The sequence below is a fragment of the Elgaria multicarinata genome, chromosome 4, assembly GCF_023053635.1.
Source record: "Elgaria multicarinata webbii isolate HBS135686 ecotype San Diego chromosome 4, rElgMul1.1.pri, whole genome shotgun sequence".
Lineage (NCBI taxonomy): Eukaryota > Metazoa > Chordata > Lepidosauria > Squamata > Anguidae > Elgaria > Elgaria multicarinata.
In genome coordinates this window covers 652,122-677,602 of record NC_086174.1, presented here as the reverse complement: position 1 = coordinate 677,602, position 25,481 = coordinate 652,122, and the positions used below count along the sequence as shown (strand labels likewise).

At 58.8% G+C, this 25,481-nt stretch overlaps 1 protein-coding gene across 1 annotated transcript; it reads right to left on the bottom strand.

Moving 5' to 3' along the window:
- Nucleotides 1–1,099: 1,099 nt before the first annotated feature.
- Nucleotides 1,100–23,974, bottom strand: LOC134398253 (cGMP-dependent protein kinase 2-like). The gene is made up of 20 exons (XM_063125509.1): nt 23,899–23,974; nt 22,569–22,728; nt 22,299–22,465; nt 20,303–20,416; nt 18,706–18,811; nt 18,110–18,173; nt 17,904–17,981; nt 17,164–17,252; nt 16,698–16,763; nt 13,593–13,631; nt 8,881–8,925; nt 6,729–6,858; nt 6,202–6,347; nt 5,807–5,896; nt 5,446–5,587; nt 4,516–4,679; nt 4,059–4,175; nt 2,532–2,594; nt 1,472–1,547; nt 1,100–1,353 (listed from the first exon to the last, which is right to left on the bottom strand). The coding sequence occupies exons 1-20, from the start codon at nt 23,972–23,974 to the stop codon at nt 1,267–1,269; spliced, it is 2,019 nt and encodes a 672-aa protein (XP_062981579.1). The 3' UTR covers nt 1,100–1,266.
- Nucleotides 23,975–25,481: the final 1,507 nt, after the last annotated feature.

Below are 25,481 nucleotides of genomic sequence, written 5' to 3'. Positions count from 1 at the left end.
CTTGAATTTGATCAGCGTGAGGCCTGCAGGAGGGTCAAAGCCTTTGCTGCATGGGCAGCGGCCGGGGGGCAGGACGGAGCGCCCAGGGGCTGCTGCCAGGAGCGGCCGGCGGGCCCTGGCGGAGGCTGCTGCAGCCTGGCCGCGGGAGGCGGCTGGCCTTGGGCGGGAGGAGCCGCGCCGGAAAGGCGAGCGATGCCAGGGCGCCAGCGCACAGGAGTCCCAGCTCGCCTTGGACGCGGCCCTCCCTTGCCAGGGGCGCTGCGGAGCGTTCCCTCTCGGAAAAGGCGGCACACGCGCGGTCGGCTGCCTGCTGCGCGTCCACCCTGGCCGAGCGCTTTCCCCAGGCGTCCAGGGGCTGCGCCTCCGCGTCGTGCTTGGGGAAAGCAGAGCTGAGCCACGTGCGGGCACTTCCGGGCAGCAGTCCTACGGGGGAGGCACGTGGGGCTGGATCATGCCCTTACCAAGCGCCAGGCCTTCGGTCTCCTCACCCCCAGATTGAGGAGGAGTCCTTTGAAAAGCTGTCTTCCGAGTGCGCTTATTGGCTGGACTCGTGTGCGTCTGCAGCCCTTTGGAAAGGGGACGCAAGGAAGCCCCCGAGCAGCGTTTCAAAAGCATACCCGTATTGAAGTCCGGTTTGTCTTTGCGTGATTGTGCTGGGAGGAAGGGACTACGCTAACAGCCCCCCTCCCCTCCCCTCCCCAGCCTTCCCTGCTCCTTGCATCAAGGCCCTCCAATCCGCCACTATTTCCCCGCAGCACACATCATGTTATGGCAAGATCAGGGCTAAGTGTCCTGCGGGGTGGGGGCGTGGGGAGTTGGCTTCTATAGAGCAGACACACATACTGAAGACCTGTAGCACCCGATTGACAGGCTGGAGGCCGGCCACGGCCGCATCCCAGAGGAAGGAGGCCCAGGCAGTCCCATGAAAGTATGTATTTATTCCCCAGGGGAGCAGCAGCAGCACAGCAGGACGGCTTCCCCTCCTGCGTCCATCTCCCACAGGACACAAGAGCAGCTGGGGGGCGAGGAGGGGGGCACACTGGATTCAGTCAAGCACTGGGGAGGAAGGGGGGCAGAGGCGGCCACAGGGGAGGGGGGCAAAAGGCCCCAGCCCCCTCTCCGGGAGCATCCAGCTGAGGAGGGGCTGCTGGGGTCGCTCTGCTCTGGTTCCAAAAGCACATCTGGCCCACGGGGGGTGGTGGTGGTGGTGGTGGTGCAGGGAGCAGCTCCTGGGCAGAGCCTTCCTCAAGACGCCCAGGCAGGAGCTCAGAAGTCCTCGTCCCAGCCAGAGAACTCCTCCTCAGGCAGCTGCTGTGCAACGGAGAAGCGCTTGAAGTTGGCGTAGGAGGGGCCCTGCAAGAGAAGGAAGAAGGGGCGAGTGGGGGCAGCCACCGCCTCCCCGAGTGGCCTGCGTGATCTGGGACAGCAGGAGGGGGGGGAGAGAAGGAGTTGCCAACAGTCCCCTCCTCACCTGTTTGAGCAGCACTGTGGTGGGGGCGTCGATCTGCCGCAGTGCCAGCTTCTTCCAGGAGAGGGAGCTGAACCACCTGTGGGCAGGAGGAGGAAACAGCCCGGGGAGACCTGACCCACCGCCAGAGACCAGGCTGGCCCAGGCCCTCAGGGGTGGCTGGCCCAGCAAATAAGCCTTTAGAGCAAGGGAGGTGGCTTGGGCCTTCCCTCCCCCTCCTAGAGATTGTCCTCTGGGGTCGTGGAGAAGGAAGCAGCAATGGACAAGAGCCTTGGGAGCACATGTGGGTTCCTGGAACTCGGCAAGGGGGACCCACGCAACCACATAGTCCACCAGTGACCGTTTCTAGTGCAGGAGGGTGTAAACGTGTGGGGTGGACACTTACAAAGGGGCTGGACCATAAACGGAGAGTAGGCCTAGCAATTGGCCATGATATCTGAATAGAACTTCCATGTACAGGAGCAGCATATCTCCCTCTGAATACTGATGCTGGGCACAAGCAGACAGGAGGAGCCGGCTGACACTTTCGTCGTTCCTCGCTTCTCCTTTGCTTCCCAGAAGCCCCTGACTGGCGGCTGCTGCTGCTGCTGCACTAGTGGAGGTTTGGTCTGATCCATCAAGGCAGCCCTTCCGCTCACCTGGTCTTCCCCACACGAGTGGCCTCCTCCTGCTCCTCCCCTCACGCCACACACACAGGTGCCATCCTTGCAAAGCAAGCGGAATCACCTGACTCCAGCCCTGGTAGCCTATGCTTTTGCTAGTGCAAGAACAGGACACCGTTTTCAGGAAAAGTTCAGGGGCTAGGAGCTGCAGCAGCAGTGGTAGATTCCTGCATGGAGCAGGGGGTTGGACTCGATGGCCTTGTAGGCCCCTTCCAACTCTGCTATTCTATGATTCTATGCTCATCGCCACTCCACGATGATGGGATGCAGTCAGAAGCACGGGGCACCGTGGACCTCTTATCTCACCTCCCCTGTACCCCAGGAAGGAAGGTGAGCTCTTTGGCAGAGGGGGGCCAGCTTGGAAACTCCCGCTTGCCTGGACGTCTTTCCTGCAGACCTACCGATGCTTCCGGATGCCGCGGATGCCGCTGCTGGTGTTGCCCAGACGCTGCCCTGGTCGGCGCCTGCCATGTGGGGGGGAGTGAGGGGGGTCAGGAGGAGAGGGTCAGTTTTCTCTCTTTGCAAACACCAGATTGATAACCGGGGAAAGAACAGAAAGCATGCAGGAAGTGGGCAGTTCTCCCAAGGAAGGGGTGCAGGAAGTGGGACCTCCCAAGAATCTGTATTGGCACCAGGATTCATAAAGAACATAAGAAGAGGCCTGATGCTGGATCAGACCAAGGCGCCATCTAGTCCAGCACTCTGTTCACACAGTGGCCAACCAGCCATCGGCTAGGGACCAACAAGGTAGGACATGGTGCAACAGCACCCTCCCACCCATGTTCCCCAGCAACTGGTGCACACAGGCTTACTGCCTCGAATACTGGAGGTAGCACACAACCATCAGGGCTAGGAGCCATGGATAGCCTTCGCCTCCAGGAATTTATCCAACCGCCTTTTAAAGCCATCCAAATTGGTGGCCGTCTCTTCACCTTGGATCAGGAGTTGGGGGTGAGGGAGCATCAAGGCAGCCAAGTTTGCAGATGACACCAAATGATTGCTGCCGAGAACCGAAAAGGACATCAAAGGCCTCCAGGCCGGCTTCCAAACTGGCGAATGGAATTCCATGCAAGCACTTTGGGGCCATGAGCCCAGCTTCACGTATGCACTGATGGGAACTGATGAGCTGATGAGAACAGCCCAGGAAAGGGGCCGTGGGGTGGGGTGGGGTACAGGACTTCTCCATGAAAATGGCAGCCCAGTGTACAGCTGCTGTGAAAAAGGCAAGTTCCATGCTGGGGATCATTTGGAAAGCGATGAAAAATAAAATGGGAACTACTGTAATGCCTCTGTGCAAATCTATGACGCTGTAGCTGGAATAACTGAGGGTCAGGACAGGCGAAAGGAAGGACGTCTTCACACAGTGAAACTACGGGATTTGCTACTCAGTGACGGCCACCAATTTGGGTGGCTTTAAAAAGGGGATGGGCAAATTCCCCGAGGAAAAGGCTGTCGATGGCTACTAGTCCTGATGGCGATGTGCCACCCCCATGATCACGAGTCTCTCGATTAACAGTTCTTTTCAGGGGGAACAGCCTGGGGAGTGGGCTATGCCCTCAAGTCCAGCTTGGAGATTCCCAGATGAATCTGGTTGGCCATTGTGGGGGAAGGGATGCAGGATGAGCCGATTGCCTGATCCAGGAGGGCTTCTCCTGCGTTCTCCAGGCTTCCTTGCAACAACTTCCTTGGCCCTTGGGAGCACCAGCTAGCCTCGCTACGTTTGCAACAATGCAGCAAATGCCGGTCAAGCTGAAGACATTCAGTGTGATGGGGGAGGCGCAACGGCCCTCAATCCACACTCCTCCTCGCGCCCCGCGCCCCCCCGTTCTCACTTCACCAATGTGCTAATCTGAGTGTGGTCCCCGCCCCCAGCCATAGCCCTGCCTGCCTTCAGGGTGACCCACAGCAGGTATCAGCAGGAGACACACCTGCAGAGCCTGGAGACGAGGGAGCAGGCGGCCTCACTCACAGAGACAGGGAAAGAGAAGACGCCATCCATGATCTTGCTGTAGATCTTCTGGGGTTCAGCGCTGTGGAATGGGGGGCTGGAATTGGGGGAGAGGAAAACAGCGGGAGGTGAGTGCCACTGCAGGGCAGACCCACCCACTCCCTGGCAGCCAGAAGCTTCCTTGCCTCTCGGTCCTTGGCTCTGGCTGGCAGGGCATGGCGGGGGTGGAACTGGGGTGCCCCCAGCAGCAACAGCACCGATGGCTGACTCTGCACCCCACCCCTGGTTGGTGGTTCTGGCTCACCCTGCAGAATCTGCAAGGCACCCCGATGCTCCCCCCAAGCTGCTGTGGCGAATGAGGAAGGGGGGAAGCCTGCCCCATTGCCACAGCGTGCGTGTGGGTGTGTTGGGGGGGGCGGATGTGGGGAAGGCCTCACCGTCCTACAAGCATCTCAAAGATGAGCACACCAAGCGTCCAGAAGTCCACAGCGTAATCGTGGCCTTCGTGGCGCAGGATCTCGGGGGCCAGGTACTCTGGGGTCCCACAGAAGGAGTAGGTCTTCTCCCCCCGCCTCAGAGCCTTGGCAAAGCCAAAATCCACCTGCAAAGAAGCTGGCGATGGCGAGCTGTTGGGGGGGGAGGAGGGGGAGGAAAGAGCCAGAGCCCCCCTTCCCTTGTGGGAACCACACAACCACACAAACGAGTGGCAAGATGTGGCTCCTTTGCTGGAGCTGGCCACCGGTGGAGCTGGCTTTAGAAGGGGCTCAGGAGGAGGAGGAGGAGGAGGAGGAGGAGGAGGAGGAGGAGGAGACGACAACATCCATCTGGGGCTATTAGCCATGGCAGCTAAGTGGAACCTCCATGTTTAGGGGCAGTCTGCCTCATAAATACTAGCCACCTGTGGGAGGGGGGAACAACTGGGGGCCCGTTGCCTTCTGGCCTGCTTGTGAGCGTTCTGTGGGTCCCTGGCTGGCTTCTGTGGGGAAACACAGATGCTGGATGAGATGGGCCATTGATCCTCCCAGGGGGGCTTTTCATACATTCCCACCTCCACCGCTCCTGGAGAAGAGACGTCTTTGTGCCCGTCAGGGTTCATGGGGCATTCTGCCCCAGCAGAGCTACCCTGGGGTCTTCTCTGGAGGCAGCAGGGCTTGAGGCGCCAGGCCCAGCACAGCTTTTCAGCGTGGTGCCTTTGGCTAATGAAAACCCCCTCTGTGTATGCTGGGAGTTCCCCCCCCTCCCGTTGGCCACATTGCAGCTCCAACATAGCTGACCCACTTCTCAGGCAGGAGGGCGCCTGCCCCAGCACCTCTCTTTCCCAGAAATTAACTCTTACACACACACCCCACCGACACCCCCATCGGTACCAGCTTGACGTATCCCTTGGCATCCAGCATCAGGTTCTCCGGCTTCAGGTCACGGTACACAATGCCCTGGGCGTGCAGGTAGTCCAGCGCCTCGACCACGCAGGCCGAGCAGAAGACGGCCACGGGCTCCGAGAAGCAGCGGCTGCAGGGGCAGGAGGAAGAGGAGGAGGAGGAGGAGGAGGAAGGGGCTCAGGGGCCTTGGAGCCTGGGCTCAGGCGGGCGCAGTCAGCTGCTCCGGGCTCAAGCCCTGGGCCCAACCGCCCCCATGGCAGCTCCCCTCCTTGCCCATGAGCCCCTGCTCCTGCTGGCATTCTCTGCCCCCGGCCTTGCTCCCCCCCCAGCGACCCCCGCCTCTCCGTACACCTCACGCAGCTTGGCCCACATCTCGCCTCCTTGGCAAAACTCCAGCAGCAGGTAGACGTGGCGGCTGTCCCGGAAGGTCGCAAAGAGCCTGCGGTGTGGGGGGGGGGGAGATGGAGGGAGTCACCCTGGAGGCTGCGAGGGGGCGGTCTTGAGCGGCAAGCCCCGCCGACGTGGGGCCCCGCAGCCAGCCGCCCCCGCAAGGCCCCCTTGCCACAGCCCAGGCTCAAGGGAGCCTTCCCAGCACTTGCTCTCCAGGAAGTCCTCACGGGCAGAGCAGCAGCAGGAAGCCAATCAAGGGGTGGGGGTGGGGGGAAGCACAGCACACACCCCTCCCCGCAGCGACTGGGCTGGGTGGCTTCAAGCGGGGTGGGAAGGGCGACTGGATGTGCCCACCTGACGATGAAGGGGCAGCGGCTCTGCTGCAGGACCTTCTTCTCCATCAGCACGTGGTCCTGCTGGCGCTTCTGCACCACGTGGTCCTTCCGCAGCCGCTTGAGGGCAAAGAAGCCCTCTTGGGCCCCGTCTTCTGCGCTTCGCACCTGCGGGGAGCGGGAGGGGAATGGGAGGGGGCTCAGAGAGGCTGCCGGGGCTCCAGAGGGGGGACCCCAGCAAGCTCAGCCGCTCCTGAAGCAAGGTCGCTCTGCCAGACCCCCACCCCCCACCCCAGGGAAGAGAACTCAACTTTGGAGGAAGCAAAGGTGGCAGGGGGGGTGGCGGGTGATGACAAAGAGGCCTCCGCCATGAGCAGGGGGTTGGACTATATGGCCTTTTAGGACCCTTCCAACTCTACTATTCTATGATTCTATGATAAACTGGCACTATCAATGGCAGGCGCGGAGTGGGGGGGTCTCTTGCAGCCAGATGCCCCCACTGCCCCCCCCCAGTCTGTGGCATGTGTTCCTCCCCTCCCCAGCTTTTACCAGCTCCACAGTGCCAAAGCCCCCGGTGCCCAAAACCACCGGCCTCCCTCGCTGCTCGCCCTCCTCATAGAAAACCGGTAGCAGGTCCTGGAGTTGCCGTGGGGTTGTGGGCTCCTCCAGGTAGGACCCACTGGGGTGGGGGGGGGAGAAAGAGAGAGAGAGAGAGAGAGAGAAGCGTGAATGCCTGCCAGGGGCAGCGGTCCTGTGAGCGCACAAGCCAGTAGCCTCCCCAGCACCGGGTGTGCCCCCTGCTCCCCCCCCCCCCATCCCTGCTGCAGAGGAGGAGCTGCTGCTCTGCCTCCATCCCCCTCCCCTCCCCCTCCCGCCGGGTATCTGCAGTGGGACGGGGGCACACCCAGAACGGCTTCTGCTGCTGCTGGAGAGGTTTGGGCAGCCCCCTTCACACCGTACATCCTTGCCAGCTTCACCCGCTCCTACGACCCGGGCTTAGAGAAGCCCCGCCCCCTCTCTGGGCTCTCTCCGAGCATCCTCTGAAGCCTCAGGCTATCCCCCCCCCCCCACCGCCTCTTCCGGGATCCTCAGTGGCCCTCAGCATAATCGACTTGGCCCTTCGGTAGCCAAGGTCAGGGCAAGCCCACACGACACGCCCCCCCCCGCCCCCTCACGCCTGGAGGGGTAAAGCGGCCATTGCTGGTCTGTGAGGTACGTCCAGGTGGGCTAGAGCTAGAGGGGCCGCCTCCCTCTGGATCCTGAGGGGAGGGGGAGGCTGTTGTTGCCTCCAGCCCCTGCCTGCCTGAGGACCTCCTGGGTGCACCTGGATGGGCCCCTGGGGAAAGAGGGGGCTTCCGGGCAAGAGGGTGCCGTTTTGGCCTGACCCAGCGAGGGTGTTCTTCCGCATGTATTTGGGGTGTGGCTGGTCCCATCCCTCCATCGCACGTTCTCCAGGCATCCCTGGCGAGTGACTCAGCAGGCTGTGGGAGGAGGATGGCAGTTCTTGCCTTTGCCTGTGGTGTGCGGTTTGACTCACTCACGCGAGCCACCTGGACTCTGCAAGCCCCGCTTTTGGCATGGGCTCCAGGCTGCTCTGCTGGCTGTCATCTGGGCTGTGTGGGTTGGTTTGCAGAGGGCAGGTGGTTGGATGACCCTCTGGCGCACCTGTGGGTGGAGCCCCCTGGGCTTCCAGGAGTGACGAGTCCCTAATTTTAACTCAGACCTTTCCTACAAGATGTTGGGCTGAGCTACACAAAACAAAGTCCATGCTGCGGGGAGCTTTCCCAGAGCACGGCAGGGGTGTTTCAGAGACGGGCAGACGCATCGCAAAGAAGTGGGTCGCTCCGCACGTGTGCTGTGCTGATCCCCACGAGGAAGATGGAGGGCTGGGGGCGGGGGGGGGAGGATCTCTGGAAGGACGACATTCACCCGGCTTCAGTACTGTTGCCGTTCCATCTGCCTCAGACCCCCCCCCCCCACAAGGACTGCTCAGCTGGGCTGCCAGCCTGAGGCCCAAGTGCTGGCACAGCCCACCCCCCCTACAAACATCCAGTACTGCTGCTGCAGCCGCCATGGGGGCCTCCCCCCGCCACACACACTCTCTGAATACTCAGCAGAGGGAAGGAAGGCTGGATCTTTGAGCGGGTTCACATGATCGCCATAGCTCGTCATGGCTTATTTAAGCCACAGCACCACCCAGAACATGTGTGGCTTGTCCTATAGACTGAACGCAGGGAATGTAGGTTATGCAAGACCCAAAGCCCCTGGGTTCAGACAACACGACAAGCTGCAGTTGCGGCTTGTATATTCAAAATGTCCACCAGCACATAACCCACTGTGGCTTAAATAAATTATTATTATTATTATTATTTATTTATTTATTTATTTATTTATATGGCTGTTTGATCATGTGGACCGACCGACCTCCTTGAGTGGATGGTACAGATCCTGTGTGCTCCAGAGCAGGTCTTCCCAAAGTTCAGGAAGCTAGCCAGACAAGAAATCAGCCCTGATAGCTCCATGTCTGGACCAAAGGCAGAGTGCCTTGTAGTGGCTGTCTAACTTCCTCTTCTCATGATGGGGCTGCCTGTGGCCAACCCAGGGAAGCTCAGCTGAGACTCACACACACACGCACACACACGCACACACACACACACACACACACACGATCCCACACTGGCACGATCATGCAAGCACTGACCGCCTGGACTCCGAGAATGGGAGAAACTCTTGCACCGTCTCTTCCCTGGGGAGCGGGGGAAAGAAATAAAGGAGACATTAGCAGAACAGCCTGTCTATCTCCCCTGTCTACACACACACACACACACACACACACACACACTCCTCTTTCCAGCGCCAATAAAGCCACCCAGCCTTCTGCCATAACACAAGCGGTGCTTCCTAAGGTGGGTGGATCCAAGCCCACAGCCTCCTCTAAGGACTGCTGGGTGGGGATAGGGAGTAGTTGTTTAAACACCACCACCACCATAGCCCTCAATGGCTGGCTTTGGGTGATATGCCACAACCCCACTGGGAATTGCATATTCAAAATGGTGCTCGGCACACATCCCCATTCATTGTGGGTTAAATAACCCGGGGTCTCTCTTTAAGGCTCCTTACAGCCCAGCCTATATCCCAGAAGAGGAAGGAGGAGGGGATATGCAGGAGAAACACAGCAGCCAGCGTGCAAGCTTTTGAGATCTCCAGATCTCTTCATCAGGCAAGATCTTAAAAAGAAATGGGGTGAGGAGAGTGGGAACTTGATATAGAAGTCACGAAGGGGCCTCTCTGAATGAGTGATTTATAGAATCATAGAATCATAGAATAGCAGAGTTGGAAGGGGCCTACAAGGCCATCGAATCCAACCCCCTGCTCAATGCAGGAATCCACCCTAAAGCATCCCTGACAGAGGGTTGTCCAGCTGCCTCTTGAAGGCCTCTAGTGTGGGAGAGCCCACAACCTCCCTAGGTAACTGATTCCATTGTCGTACTGCTCTAACAGTCAGGAAGTTTTTCCTGATGTCCAGCTGGAATCTGGCTTCCTTTAACTGGAGCCCGTTATTCTGTGTCCTGCACTCTGGGAGGATCGAGAAGAGATCCTGGCCCTCCTCTGTGTGACAACCTTTTAAGTAGTTGAAGAGTGCTGTCATGTCTCCCCTCATGGCACGCTTGTGACTGGAAGTTTCCGGGTGGACTGCTTGGATGCTTGTAAACAAGCAGGACATCTCCCACGGTTCCCCCTTACTCCTTTTTTAAAAAAAAATCAGAGAAAAGCTGGAATAACAGGTCAAAACTGGCAGTGTGTAAAGCTGGCATTGCACTATGAACATGCCAAGGAAGGACTTTCCCTGCCATCAGAGGAAGAAGAGGGTAAAATGTCTCCCTGCAACAAAGGAAGGCAGATCTGCCTTACTCCCAAGTAAGGGAGACCCTACATTATACTAGATTAGAGTTGTTCCCCATATGTCTACTCAGATGTAAGTCCCATTGTGCTCAATGGAGCTTACTCCCAAGTAAGTGTGCTAACTTGCAGGCACACAACCTCCCCTCTTGCTCCTTTACTCACATGCCAGGGAGGGAGGGGGGAGGGACGTGTCTGTTGAGCCCCGGGACACAGCGGGATCTTCCCTCTTGTCATCCCTCTCCTTCCATGTAATGCAGCCCATATCAGTCGCACCAAAGAACCAGGAAGCACAACAGCCCCGATTTCCCTTAATGCAGAGGCGCTGGAAGCCTGCATGGTCAGAGTCTTCATGTAAAAGGCAGAAAGAAGGTGCAGACACCGTGGTGGATAGTTGTGCATTGGATGAAGGAGGAGGCAAACCGTGGCTGATCTGCCGTTTTTGAAATGATAAAATCTAGCTGGTACCTAGAACTGCTTTTATCCTTACATGAAACACTGAGGTCCCTTGGTAGATGGAAAATGGGAGAAGAGGGAACCGTAACCCTTTATTTCTGTTAACTTTTCCACCTGCCAAGCAACCGGTGTGCTTCTTTGCCCGAGGATGGAGAAAGCCCAATTGGCCCAATGCCAACACCAGCCAAAAATATGTAGAAAAGGGGGGAAGGAACTGGGCGAGTGAACCCCACCGTAAGCTCTGGGGCAGCCCCTACACCCACAAGCCCCAGAGAGAGTCCTCTGCACAAGGGCACTGAAGGCGGATTAAGGGGCACATATGATTGACAGCACTGTGGACCAACAGGAAGCCTTGTGCTGGATGTGACCGCTCAGTGCCATGTGGTCCGGGAGACACTCCTGGATCTGTGGTGGCCCAAAGCTTGCGACAAGCTGCACAGCCCCAGTTCTGTTCCACACAATTGGGCTGGCAGACATGTGCACCCATAGGAAGCCTTGCGTTGGATGTGACTCAATGTCGTCATGTAGGGGTCGTCCTCCTGCACAGTGGGTTGAGCAAGGGGGTTGGACTCAAAGGCCTTATGGGCCCCTTCCAACTCTACTTTCTATGATTCTATGATTCTATGGGTGTATGATTTCGGGAGGACCAAAGCTCATTTTCTGGGGTCCATAGCTCCAGTTCCTTATTCATAGATGGCGTTCACCTGGGTTATCACCCATTAACAGGCCTTGTACAAAAATGTCAGTTCTGACTGAAAGAGGGAATAATTGTTGTTCGCCTTGAAGGGAGCAGTTCCCTAATCATGGAGGGCTGTGATATGGGGCCATCCCAGGCTTACCTGGGGACACATAAGCTGTAACTCCGTTCCATTTACCACTTGACCTCTGTTTCACACTTTCATGTGGAGAAGGAACTGGGAGTAATAACCCAACTTCAGCATCATTGCACAAGACTGTGTTGGAAAGCAAAATCAAGCTGCTTCATCTCTACAGCTACCAAGGGAACCCATCCTGCAAATGCCTTGCAGAAGCCCAGCCTTTTGAGTGGTGAGTGGTGAGTGGTGTTCAACCTCTTCTGGAAGGGGCTGCACTCCCCCTAAAGCAGGGGTGCAGAATTTTTTTTAGATGGGGACTGAATACCTTCCCCACCCCATGGGCTGGATGATGGCAGTGCCGCCGCCGCTGCCCCCATCTTGTCTTTCTTTGTGCTGGGAGAGGCATAGAGTTACTTGCCGCTGTCAGGGTGGGGCTTTGCACACCACATGAAAGGAGATGGCCGGTGCTCAGAAGAGCGGCCATTCTTCCCAGCACCAGAGAAGTCCCCCACCTCCCTCACCTCTCTGATGTTACCTCTGATCTCAGGTTCGGAAGAACAGTGGGGATTCCTCCCCCATGCCCACGTGTGTGTGTGTGTGTGTGTGTGTGTGTGTGTGTGTGTGTGTGTGTGTGTGTGTGAGAGAGAGAGAGAGAGAGAGAGAGAGAGAGAGAGAGAGAGAGAGAGAGAGAGAGAGAGAGAGAGAGAGAGAGAGAGAGAGAGTGTTCCTCTGGGGTTGGAGCTTGGAGGGCAAGCCCCGCCCCCTGGAGGCACCCAAGGAGGTCCTGTGGGCTGGATGTAGCCTCCATAGGCCTTCCACAGTTCTGCATTCCTGCCCTGAAGAATCAAGCTTGGATCTTGGGAAGTGCTGGTAGAACCAACTTCCCATGAGAGGCACGAGTGTCTTCCATGGCATGGAGTACCTTTTACCAGCTTGGGCTGGGTAGCGCAGCTGTGACCCAACCCAGGCAGAGACAAGCTGGCTCCAGTGATCCTTCCCTTGGCAATCTCCCAGCTAGACTACTGTAATGTAATATATATGGGGCTGCCCTTGAAGACAGCGCATAAACTGCAGTTAGTACAAAAATATGGTAGCTCAGGTACTGACTCAAACTGGACATTATTACCTTGTTACACCAGTATTGTACCATCTTCACTGGTTCCCAGTTTGTTTCCAGGCCCAGCTCAAGCTGTTGGTGTTAAGCAGTAACATTCTTCACAGCTCAGTGTCCCAGTATCTGAAGGACCTCCTCTTCCAACACCTTCCTGCTGTGCCCATAGATCCTCACCTGAGGCCCTGTCTGGGGCCCACACACTGAGGCCGTAGCTAGACCTAAGGTTTATCCCAGGATTGTCCTGGGGTCAAACCTGTTCATCTAAGTGCCGCACAGGGCATCTTAGACGAACCCGGGATGATCCTGGGATAAACTTTAGGTCTAGCTACAGCCTGAGATTCAGTGGGTGGCTACTTGTGAGCAGGACTCTCCTGTGTTTGTCCCTTATTTTGGAATCCTCTCCCTAGAAAGGTCCACCTGGATCCTACTTTGCAGACTTTTTGATATCAGGCAAATACCATTTTATTCTCCCAGGCCTTTAAAAAAGGGGGGATTTAACTACTGCAAAAACTTCCTGACTGTTAGAGCAGTGCGACAATGGAACCAGTTACCTAGGGAGGTTGTGGGCTCTCCCACACTAGAGGCCTTCAAGAGGCAGCTGGACAACCCTCTGTCAGGGATGCTTTAGGGTGGATTTCTGCATTGAGCAGGGGGTTGGACTCGATGGCCTTGTAGGCCCCTTCCAACTCTGCTATTCTGTGATTCTGTGATTCTATGATACTGGTTGTTTTGTTTTCAGTAGTATGTTTAAAGCTGCATTTTAACACCACCTTATTCTGTGCTTTAAGCCTTTGACATTTATTTCTCCTTTTAAAATTATTTTAAAATTATTATCGTGGCTGCTTTTAAAATTGTTTACTGTTTCATTGCATTTTATTTTTATTATTGATTATTAATTCTTATATCTGCCGCCTTCAGAAATTTAGCTACAGGGCAACTCATAAACTGAAATGACAACGACCACAACGTTTTTAATGTCTTGCCTGCACACATGGCTGGAGACTTGAGGCCCAGTTTGGGTAGGGAAGTGTGCTTTGTATGGGTGGGGGGGATGGAGACACTCCAATGATTCCTGCTCAGAAGCCCACTCAGCACCCTCTCCCCCTCAATGGGAAGCCAAGTACTTACGGCTCACGAGCGCACATTGGGCTCAACTCCTGGAAGTCTCTGTAGGTGGGGGAGGGGGAAAAGAAGCCATCAGCAGAGATCCAGCTTGGAGCATCACCTAGACCCCCACCCCCAACTGGAATAGGAGTGAGTTTCTGGGACAACGAAGCCAGCACCATTAAGGCCAATACAGTTGTGGAATTGGATGTCCAGGACCAGCTGGGACACTGTTGACCTTAACTGGGAGCCCTCATGAAATGTGGAGTGGTAGGACATGGCACCCGTCCCTCGTATGTAACAGAACCCCAGGAGTCTTAAAAATACAAGAACTGATGAAAAGCTGCTTTTGGAGGGGGCTATTTTAAGCAAGGGAAAGGCCATGAAGCCCTCTTGCTCTGAACTGCCCTCTCTTCAAATGGCACGCCCTCAAGCAGCAGTAGCAGCAGCAGCAAGAGCCATGGCTCTGACTGGGTACAGATGACACGATAATCAATGGTTGATTAAATAGTCCATGGTAGACTAAATAGTCCACCATTGACTAGTGTGTCGTCTTTCAAGGAAAAAACACACACCATGGTTGGTTATTTCCCTGAAATAACCAACGCAAATAATCAACAGTGTGCAGAGTTGATTGTCTGCACAACCGGTGATTATTGTGTTGTGTGGCAGGCTCCGTGGATTATTTCCCCTGCCTACAGAGTCTTGCCCAGCAGGGCTCTATAGGTGTGGGAAATAATAATAATCCTGTCCCGGGAAGCGCTTGGTGAGTTGATGATCATGCCATCCCTGGGTGGGGCGCCGTGATCGGTGGCTCCCCACGCACTTCCAGGGATGGGCACACGCCATCCCTGGGTGGGGCACCACCAATCACAGCACCCCACGTGTTCCCGGGGATGTGCACATCCTTTGCTCCCCCGTGCAGAGAAAGTGCTGGCAGGAGAGTTGTCAGGAGAGACTCTCCAGACAGCATTTCCCTCCGCCATAGGCAAGCAAAGGGGACGGAGGCATGGTGGAGGGATACCATCCCGATAAGGGATGATATCACTTCGCAGTGCCTCCTTCCCCAGCGGGGCCATAGCAACAAGGGGTGGGGCGGCCATAGCAACAAGGGGTGGGGCGATATCTCCTCCAGACAAGATAGGATATCGCTCCTCCACCTCCTTCTTGCAGCAGCGACGGCCGCAGCATAAGACACGCTGCAGCGAAAGACACACTGCAACCGTTGCTGCAACAACAAGTGGCGTCTTCCCCCCCTCCCCTCCCCACGGAATGGCAGGGCCCTGATATGGAAATTGGGAACCAGCGCCACCATTCGGTGGGGAGGGTGGAGGGGGAGAGAGCGAGCAAGAGCCAACCCAGCCTTTACAGCCAACTCCATGGATGACTCTTAGCATGTTGGCCAAGCGTGACGGGCTAACAGTCCTCATGGACTATTCACGCTGGGTTGGCTGTTGTGTCGCCCGAACGCGCCCAGCTCTCTTGATGCGTGAGGCACCTCGCTTCCCCCAGACAGTGTTTGGGATACATGTAAAGCATGTCTGCATTGTAACTGTTTCTCCTATTTGGACTGTAAGCCTCCTTGAGCATTCGCTGGGAAAATGGGATTAGGATGACAGCCACAATGACGAGAATAGCAAGAGCAGCAATAATTTGACTTTTCCCTTCTGGCACTTTCAGAATGTGAGCCTGCAAGCAGGCAGCTGGTCTCTTTTAAAACTGCATCGCCCAGGGGGCCTAGAAACGTTAGGGCATTTTGTATAGAAGTAAAACCTGCTGTTGATGGAGCCCACATTTGACTTAGAAACTTCGTTTATTTTTATTTATGACATTTCTACGCCGCCCAATAGCCAGAGCTCCCTTTGAGCCTGGCATAGAAATGGCCTCCACGGGGCCTCCTTGGCTCTCTTTTGGCGCCGCCCTCTTTGGTTACAGGCGGGAGATGGGGTTTTTTTAAGAGCCCTGAAGGTGTTTTGCAAGCAGGAGGCCCTGGTGGCCCCCGCGTTCCTCGCGCTTTCAGCCTCCCTGGGCCCACGTGGGCCTTCCCTCATCTTTTGTTTTGTTTCAAACACCTGCCAAATCTGTTGGACCACAGTGGCGGTGGGGTCGAACGAAATGCGTGGCTCCATCCCAGGAGAAGCCGAGCCTTTCTGAATCCACTTTCAGCTCTATCAGAAACTATGTTCTGCCTATAGCCTTTGTTTAACCGTGTCTTAACCCAAAACTTTGAACTTTAAAGCTCCTGAATCAACAAAGCATCATGTGGCCCCTTAAAGGCTAACAGCTTTATTGGGGCAGAAGCTTTCATGGATTAAAGTCCACTTCATGAGATGCCTGAAACGTTCTCTGTCGCTCTGCGCATTTGCCAGCTCCTAGAAATATATGGCCATGGAGGTGGTGGAGTCAACAGCGGGGCCAGAAGGCTCCTGAGGGGCTCTGGGGCTGTGGACATTGCCAGGCAAAGCTCAGATTTGGGCACTGGGGGTCCCCGACAGGCCGCCCGCTGACTGTCCTGACGCTCTTGCGTGCATTTGGGCCTGGCATAGAAATGCCCTCTTGGTCTCTACGGAGGCCACGAAGCCTTCTCTCCACCCTCTGTCTCCGCAGGGATGAACATCTGCCTGCTGAAAGCAACGTTGCCTGTGCCGGATGCAGCGGCTGCTAGTCCAGGAAGATTTTTCCTCAATCAATTGGTTCACCTTTGAGTGCCACAGGACTCTTCCTTGCTTTTGCTGCAACAAGCTCACACAAGGCCCCCCCCCGCCCCCCTGAACTGCCTGTGTCTGTTGTTCCTGCAGCTGGGCCTCCTTCTGTGGGCTGCCTGGTGCCGAGGGGGGGTGGCTGGACTCCTCTCAAGTGCCTTTGCCTCTCGGGAGCAAACAAACCTCAAATATGTCTGGTAAAACTCCCATCCGCCGCTGCAGCCCAGGGCTCTGTGGATGAGAGACCTCCCCAGCGGGCTTCCGAGGCAGGGGCTCAGCAGTTCCAGCACCCAGCCAAAGGGCACGGAGGGCTCCTGACGGGCCGTTCTGGGCTGCAGGAGGGCTGCGTGGGTCCCCGAGGCAGGTGCCCCCATGACACACACACCCCGCACACACACGTTGGTAGCACCCCGCCCGTGTAACTTACTCCTTGGCTACTGCGATGCACGTGACCTCGTCCTGAGCCCGACAGCTGGCCGTCCGGCGGATGTTGCTGCAGGCACAGGGAAGCGGAAAGGTGGGCCTGTGAGCCAAAGCAGCTGCAGCTCCAAGCACGGAGGAGCAGCCCAGGGCGGGTGTGCAGGCCTGGGTGGCCCAACCCAGAGGCTCACAGGCAGGCGGCAGCCAGCCTCGGTGATGATGGCATGGTGTGCCTGCCCCACGGCCCAATTGCAGCCTCCCCACTGCCCCAGCCCCACCTGACCCAGGATGCAGAGTCCGCACAGGTTCTGCTGGGTCGTTGTGCGGTTTGAGTTCCAGCCCCCTCTTCTCATGTTCCTCCCCCGGGGCATGGAAGCTGGAGCCTGCCAGGCTGCCCCAACAGGGAGCCTCCCACCCCCACCCACCCCCTCTTCTCTCCCAGCCCAGGGAGCCTGCCAGGGCCCCACACGTACCGGATGAGGGCGAGCTCCCCAAAGTGGTCCCCAGTCTTCAGCACCCGGATGTGTTCCTCCTGTCCCTCCACATTCCTGGTCACCTCAACCTGTGGAGGCCGGAGGGGAGGAGAATGAGGGCCCGGCAGCAAGGCCAGAGGAGGAGGAGGAGGAGGAGGAGGAGGAGGAGGAGGAGGAAGGGGGTCCGGCCTCCATCCCCATCCAACATGGAGATGCCCACCTTGGCAGCAGGACAGTGGTGGGTCTGGCCAGCTCCATGGCAAGCATTAACTGCAACAGGCAGAGCTTGGGGGGGGTTGAAGCGGTGGGGGGCAGCGGAGAACCTCAGGCCTGGCCCTCTGCCCTTTCCACTTCTTGCCAGAAGGGCAGGGACACTGGTAGGGGCCCAGCGGCCCTCGCCAAAAAGGGGTGGGAGGAGCTGATTCCCCAAGGCAAGGGTGAGAAACAGGGAGGCAGGACCCCAACAAGTGGGGGGATGCAGGACCCGCCCTGCCTGGCTGCCCTGTAGGAACCTAGTGGGGGCAGGCAGGGCAGTGGTGGAAATAGGTGCGGGGGCATAAGCTGATCTGGCAGGCCCATCCTTTGACCTGGAAGCTTTCCCCCTGATCCCACAGGTGTGACGGGCCCATGTAAACCTTCACTGGCAAGGGGCAAAACTCTGCGCACCCTCAGAGGCTCTCCATATTGACTTCACAAGCTCCGGCACTGAGCCGCAGAGCAGAGCGCAAGCTGAGACCCACCTGTCCGCGGAGGATGAAGAAGAAGGTTCTCCCCTCATCCCCTTCCTGGATGATGACTTCATTGTGGGCGAAGGTGCGCTGCAGGGGGGCACAGACAGACACAGAGGTGCTCCCTCTTCTGCGAGCGGCAGCAGCAGGGGCCACCCGCCAGGGCCCTGCCTCCCGAGCCAGAGCTATGCAGGAGGGAGGGGGGGTGTTTGGGTTACCTCCTCTGCGGAGTCCAGCAGCTGCGAGAGGGCAGCGTCTGACAGGCCTTGCAGGGGCTTCACCCTGCGGAGGGAGGGAGGGAGGGAGGGAGGGAGAAAAGGGATGGCCCAGATGCCCCAGGCAAAGAAGTGGTGGGGCTCAAACCCACTTGGCAGCTGGGCACAGTCATCTGGAAGAGAAGCTTTCCCTCCTCCCTCATTCCAGATCGAGTTACCCAGCACTGGCAAGGCAAGGCCCTCCTCACATGCTCAGAGGCACCTTCTTCTCACTTGAAATTCAGTTCCACGGTATATCAGTTCCCACAGTATATCAGTTCCACCTGCCCACCCACCCACCCACTGGCCTCCGGCTACTCCTGCCCTCGCTAGTGCCTCACTCCAAGCATTAAGCAGCCACCATTCTGGGGACCACGGAGGGAGCAAAGAGGGGCGAAGCTTTCATTTTGCAAGAGGTGCTGCTGCCCTGGCACCTTATTTATTCATTTCATGGATGCCCACCTTCCCCCACTGAGCTCAGGGCCACGTACAGGGGTCTTCTCCCTCCCATTGTCTGGGCTCCTAAAATGACCCCTTCCTTCGCACCCTGCCTCACTCACCCTCGCAGGCCCGCAAGGACCTCTGCACGCCGTTGCTTGGCCTTCTCGGTGATGATGGTGCGGTATGCCTGCCGGTCAATGGCCCACAGATGCACCACAGTGAGCGCTGGGGAGAGGGGGCAGGGTCAATCAGGGAGGGGGACCCCCCCTGCACCCTTCACCCTTTGGCCATGGAGAAGAGGCATGCGTTCTTCATTTCTGGCCGAAGAGAGAGCTAGCTGTGCGTCCGCGTGCAAACGGATGCCGTGGCACGTGCGGTGGCTTCCCCGGCTAAAGAAGCTGGCAAGGTTTGTTTCAAAATACATTTCCCCACATCTCACGAACCACAGAGCTGTCACACTTCAATGTCATAAATGTGTACGAGGGAGTTTCAGAACAGAACGGCAATTTCCAACCTACAGCGTGGGCAGCTCTTTTGCCATTAACGCTCTAAAGCACCCTTGTACGTTGTGATTGACACCTAACGCTTCAAATCTTGCAGTGTTTCAGGAGTTTAGAACGCACGCAATATGGTACCAAAGTTATCATCTTGGTGTTAAAGCAAGAGAGCCCACATTCAGAGGAGTAAACATGCCCTGGCAGGAAGGCTAGGTGCAGAATACACCACCAGCCGCTGGCCAGGCACACCGGGAGGAAACAGAGACCGCGGAGAGGGCCTCCCTGTCGATAAGCGGAGTGAATTAGAGAGGATGCCGTTGTTCCATTGCCATGGCAACAGAGCCAAGGCTGCCCCAGCAGGGCTTGCGAGAGCAAGGCCCACCACGGCCCGAGTGCTGATGCACCGCTGCCTTGGCGTCTCCCCCGCGCCCCCTCGCAGCTCCCAGGAGACCGACGTGCCCCACCCACCCCGCCATCGGTGGTCCGTGGCTGGAACCCTTGGCACAGACAGGCACCCGTTGGGGGCTGGCTCACTGCTTATGGGGGAGGTGCAGGAGGAGAAGCCTTACGAGCACCATCTTGGAAGTAAGGGGGTGTACGTCAATGTTTCCTCTCCTGGTTCTTAGTCTAATTATTTTAGATGGGTGGAACTATTTCCCAGCCATTAAATGTTATGAGGAGCTATGATCAAATTACTGCATCAAATTCCAGAGGGTAGCCACATTAGTCTTTTATAGCAAAACCAATGGAGAGATACTGAGCACGTTAAAGACGAACAAATATCAGCATGGAAGCTTCCGCCATAACACATTGGTTTGTTTTTAAGGTGGCCCCAGGGCCCGTTGTTCTGGCATAATTTTAAATGTTCGTTCTTGACAACGCACAAACCTTGGAAGGCAAGTGGAGCTGACACTCACCCCACTGGGTCCCCGCCCCATCACCCCAGATTCTCTTCCCATCCCCCACCTACTCAGGGAGCCCCAGATGATGCTGGTGGGAGGGAGCAGGGGCCGAGAAGGCTCTTCCTCCATGGCTCCCAGAGAGCCTGAGCGTGGTGCATCCACTGCGGATGGAGATATGGAGGGCGAGGGCCAGCAGGAGTGGGGAGCCACGTCGCACCCCAGCGAGGAAGAGAAGGCGGAGCTGATGCCAGTGGCGGAGGGCACGGGAGGGGGCAGGAACACCCCAGCCCACCCCGCTCCCCACCCCCCATCCTTACCCGAAACAGTTGCTGTGCGCTGGCAATTGTACAACACGGCCAGCTCCCCAAACACATCCCCTGGTAGCAGCACACGCAACTGGCGCCCCTTCTGTGTCACGCTCAGCTCCCCCTCTGCAACACAAGGACAAGGGCTGGTTCACATGCACGGAAGTGTCATGGCCCCTCACACAGTCTCAGCCCTGGGCGGGGGCAGTGTTGACTCCCCGACACAAGATGGCCACTGGCGTAGGAGTTGTGGCAAGGAGATCAGGCGCATTCCTGGGGGAGGCGGAGGTCTCTCTATATGGCTGTTAGCCAGGTCAGTGCAACTTTGCCCGCTCTGTGGACGTCCTTCAGCTGGACATTGAGGGTTCTGTTGCTGCTCAGCCACTGGGCCACCCCACTCCCTGGCCTTCCGCACTGGATTTGTGTGCAGCCCATCAGGGCCTGCACTGTTGTTCCCCCCCCCGGGGGGGGGTTAAGGCCTGAGTCAAGCATGTGCGCGCCTGGGGTGCACCTGGGCAGAGAGCCAGGTATTTGGAGGGAGGCAAGCGGAAGCTCACTGGTGCCAGTTTGGGAGTTACAGCACTTAAGGGCTGTGAGGCGCGAGTCCCCCTCTTCTTCCTCCTCCTCCTCCTCCTCCTCCTCCTCCTCCTCCTCCTCCTGCATGAATCCATCCAACCCCCTTTAAAAGCAACCTCATCCCTGCTGGTTCTCCCTTTAGCAACAGGCCTATGATCAGCAGGTCATAGAATCATAGAATCATAGAATAGCAGAGTTGGAAGGGGCCTACAAGGCCATCGAGTCCAACCCCCTGCTCAGTGCAGGAATCCACCCTAAAGCATCCCTGACAGTTGGTCCTTGCTGCCTTTTCCTTGATTCTCTATGTGGGGCTCAGCCCCTCCCGCAGCCAAGGGGGGATCCAGCCACTTCTGAGGTCCCAGGAAAGAGCAACATCTGGGATACAAAAGACGCTGCAGGTTGGAAGAGCTTCCGGCAGGCCAGGCCAAGGGGCACCGCTCCAGCCCCAGGGCTTGTCAAGGAGCTGCATCTCCAGGAAGACCAAGAGTGCTGCGGCTACTAGGGGGTAACTGGGAAAGCACTCAGCACTGGCTCAATGATACCCATTCCAGATATTACACTGCACAAGCCCAATCCCTGCTGAGCCCTCCTGCCTGCAGCGAACTGCCGGACCCCCTCCCTGTCAGGGCCAGTGTGGCCTCATCCGGTGCAATGAGGAGCCAGCCTTTCCCCACTGTGCTGCTGCTGAGGTCTTCTTCTTCTTCTTCTTCTTCTTCTTCTTCTTCTTCTTCTTCTTCTTCTTCTTCTTCTTCTTCTTCTTCTTCTCCTTCTCCTCCTCCTCCTCCTCCTCCTCCTCCTCCTCCTCCTCCTCCTCCTCCTACCTCCCCCCCCCACAGGGCCCACAATGCCCAGTAATGAGGCTTGGCTTGGGTCATTTTGGAGGATGCAGAATGGCGGCCAGCTGGCCAATGCAGGGGCTGCCCCCCGCCCCCCCTTGAAGCAGCAGCAGAACAAAGAGGCAGAGAGGCGAGGTCCTGAGGGGAAAGGGGAGCCCCCTGTGCTGTGGAATCCGAATAGTGAGCCCCACCCTGAGAAAGTGCTGGAGAATTTCTCCTCCCCCTGGAGACATTTGGCAAAGTTGAACCCCCAACCCTACCCCAACCTCCCTTGCTGTCAAAGGGGGTGGAGCATTAGGCTCTCTACGCAGGTTCGGAAGCAAGGCAGGAGAGACGTCTCCTGGGTCCTCGTTAGGAGGGGCCCAGCTGGGTGTCGTGGGTGAAGGGCTGGCACGGCAGCAAACCATGCTGGGGAGGGGGAGGACCTGCCCCAGGCATGGGCCGGGGAGGGGCAGGCAGTGGGGCTGCTGCTGAGAGGCTTCTCCTCCGTTGCTGGAGTCATCCAAGCCAAGGGCTCGTTAGGACAGAGTCTCTGCAGCTGGGCTGGCACCCCCCCCCCCATGGCACTGAGCACAGCCCCCCCTCGCCCCGCTCACCAGCCACAATGTACATGGTGTGCCCATCATCGCCCTCAGCCACGACAGTTTCGCCGGGTTGGCGCTGCTCGGGGGTGAAGCTCTCCACAAGCGGCTGGCTCTGCCCGTCCCCCAGGCACCGCAAGAATTCATTGCGTTTCACTGCTTCCAGGATCAGGCTGGCATCCCTGGGGCAAGGAGGGGAAGACGTGAGTGGGGTGGGGACATCTGCTGCCTCCACAGCCCACCCTGGGGAGAGGGACCCCACCTGGCCAGGCAACGTGGGGTTACCTGGGGGACTTGGGGAGACAGGGCACCTGCCAGTCACCGTCTGTAATGAGGGGCTCAGGGACAATGGCCTGACCCCTCCGGGCCTCTTCCTCCTCCTCCTCGGGGGACCAAGGCAGAGCACTCTCACCCGCGGGTCCTCTGGCATGCTCTGGATTCTCAGCTACAACTGGGGAGTGGGGGAGAGAGAGAAACTGAGAGCGAGAAGTAGAGCACTGTTGTCAGCCCTCTGGCCCTCCCTGCCTTCCCTGCGCTGGAGCCAGACCCCTGGCTGGCTTCCCTAGAGACACCGGTGGTGTTTCCCTCCCTCCAGCCACCTTCCCACCAGACTCCCCAGGACACTCTTCTAACTGGCTTTGGCTCTTCTCTTCTGCCTCACCCCCCGCCACCGCTGGATTGCCCTGAAGTGTCCTTCACTCCGACAGCACCGTTTCAGAGCCAGCCTGGGGGCGCTATGGTTGGATGGAGCGTGGATGAGGACCACACGTGGACTGGGGGACCTTGGGCTGGCCCCGTCTCTCTGCCCAGCCTACTCCACGCAGTTGTTGTGGGAAGACATTGCGAGGGTGGGGGTACTATGTACGCCCTGCTGATATTCAATCAACCACCCCAATAGGTCCACAGCTGCCCTGGCTGAATGGGAGCTGGAGGAGGGGCGGCCTTGGAGCAACAGCGCCCCCTGCCTGAAAGGGGCAACAGCGGGGCTCCTTCCGACCAGATGCCCTGGGGCCCAGTGGGGCCAGCTTGGCCTGGCCCTGGGCTAGGAAAAGCCCCTGCGGGAGTTGCCAAGCCTCTCCCTGCTAGAAGGAGGAGTCAGTGGGGCAGCCTTCCCCAACCTGGTGCCCCCCAGAAGTGTTGGACTACAGCTCCCATGCTGTCTGGGGATGATGGGCGTTGTAGAGCAATCCCTGGAGGGCACCGGGGAAGGCTGCAATAGGGCCTCCCGGAACTGCCGGAAGGGCAGTAAGTGCGTGGAAAGCCCACCTGTGGAGCTGCTGCTGAGTTTCCCCGGGCGGCGGCGGTGGGCGCACTAGTTGCCCCGCAACCAGAGCGGAAGAGCCTCGCGAGCACTGGCGGGCCCCCCCCCGGGCACCCTGCGAGAGCCCCCACGAGCCCACAGGGGGCGCCAGTCTGGAAAGCGGGGCAGCTGCGCCGGAGCGGCGTGGGCAGAAGTTCTCCTGCGCGAGCCCCATTCCAGCGCGGGGCAGCCGGCGGGCAGCAGGCGAAGGCTGTGGCGAGCGGAGGGGGCCCTCGCCGGTGGGGCGAGCCGGCCCGGGTCCCTCCCGCAGCCCCCGGCCGGTGCGAAGGCGCCGCCGCCCCCCGCCCCCGTTACCTGGCTGGGGCAGCGCCATGCTCTCCAGAAAGTCCCGCTCCTCCTGGAGGCGCAGCTCACGCAGCCGGCGGTCCATGGCCGGGCCCGCCGCGGGTCGACTCGCGAGTCAGGGCGCAGCAGCGGCGGAGAGTTGGACGCGGCTCTGCCACGGGAGAGGAGGCACAAAAGTCCGGCGGAGTTCGGGGAGCCCGAGGAGAGGCCAGCCTCGGCGCGCCCCCCCCCCCGGCACCTTGCGCCTGGGGGGAGGGGCGGGCCAAGCAACAAGGGCGGGGGGCAGCAGCCCACCCCCAGCGCCGGTGTGGCGCGCGCCCAGGCCGCACGCGGGGAATCTGCGGGTGGGGGGGCGCGCCTCCGGCCGGCTCCCGATGCCCGCTCCTCCGTCCCGCGGCCAACCCCCCCCCCCCGGTCACTCGGGGTCCTCCCTCAGCGGCGCCACCCCGCCCGGGCAGCGGCACCTGAAGCTCAGCTCCGAAGGCGGCTCCACCGCGCTCTGGCCGCCGCGCCAGCAACGAGCGAGCGAGCGAGCGACGGAGTGAGGGAGTGAGGGAGTGAGTGAGGGGCTGCGGCCGGGGAGGCGGTGAGTCAGCCCAGCTTCTGTGGGTGGAGGGGGTGGGCAGGGGGGCGTGCCGCCGCCGCCGCCTCGCCAGGCTCGGACAAGACGCCGCCGCCACCGCCGCCGCCGCCGCCGCCGCCGTGCCCGCCTGCCCCGGGCGCTCCAGCGCCAAGCGAGATGCCAGGGCGTTACTAGGCAACCAGCCGGGCCGAGCATCTCCGTCACTCAGGATTTTCCCACAGCGGCAGCCACCAACTGGGGCAGGCGGGCGGGGGGGGGGCGGGGGCGGCACGGGGGTCTCTGAAGGATCGAAAGCCCGGGGGGGGGGCAGGGCTGGAGAAGGTGCCTGACTGTGGGCGCAGCTGGGGGGGGGGGTCAAGGGGAGCAGGTCGGGGGCGCAGCGGAGCCCTCCACCTACCCAGGAACGTTTCTGATATGAGAACGGCGCGAGCTAAGCCAGCCCACAAACATCGCGGCTCTTCTGCACTTGACCCCAAGAACGGGACAGCAGGGCACACTCCGTCGGGCGGGGCGGGGCGGGCGGGGCGGGGGCGCCTACATGCGACTAGCTCCATATTTCGCAAGCGGCTTCACGCTGCTCTCTGCAACTGGTGGCAGCAGCAGCTAATGCGCCCCCCCCCCTTCCAGGCGCCAGGACTGTCTGTGGGCTCTCCTGCCCCCACCCACACAGGCCACCTTTCAGTGTCATGGCTGGGCACAGTGGAGGCCGGTGGCTCCTATGTCAGTGGGGCATTGAATCCTCTCTGGGTTTCAGTCGGAACTCTAAAGGAGCTCTCCAGAGTGCTGAACCCCATCTCCCAAAAGCTCTTGGCCAGCTCCTTTAGACGACCAGCTGAAGCCCATAGCGGATTCAAGGCCCCACTGACATAGCAGGCTCCGCACAGCTCAACTTGGATGCACCACTTCGGAACGCCCTCTGAAGAGGAACTTAGGGTCTGGGCAGGCACATATGGTGGGGCCAGCAGCCCCGGCACCATCCTTGCCTCGGGGCCAGTGAGACACCTGTCAA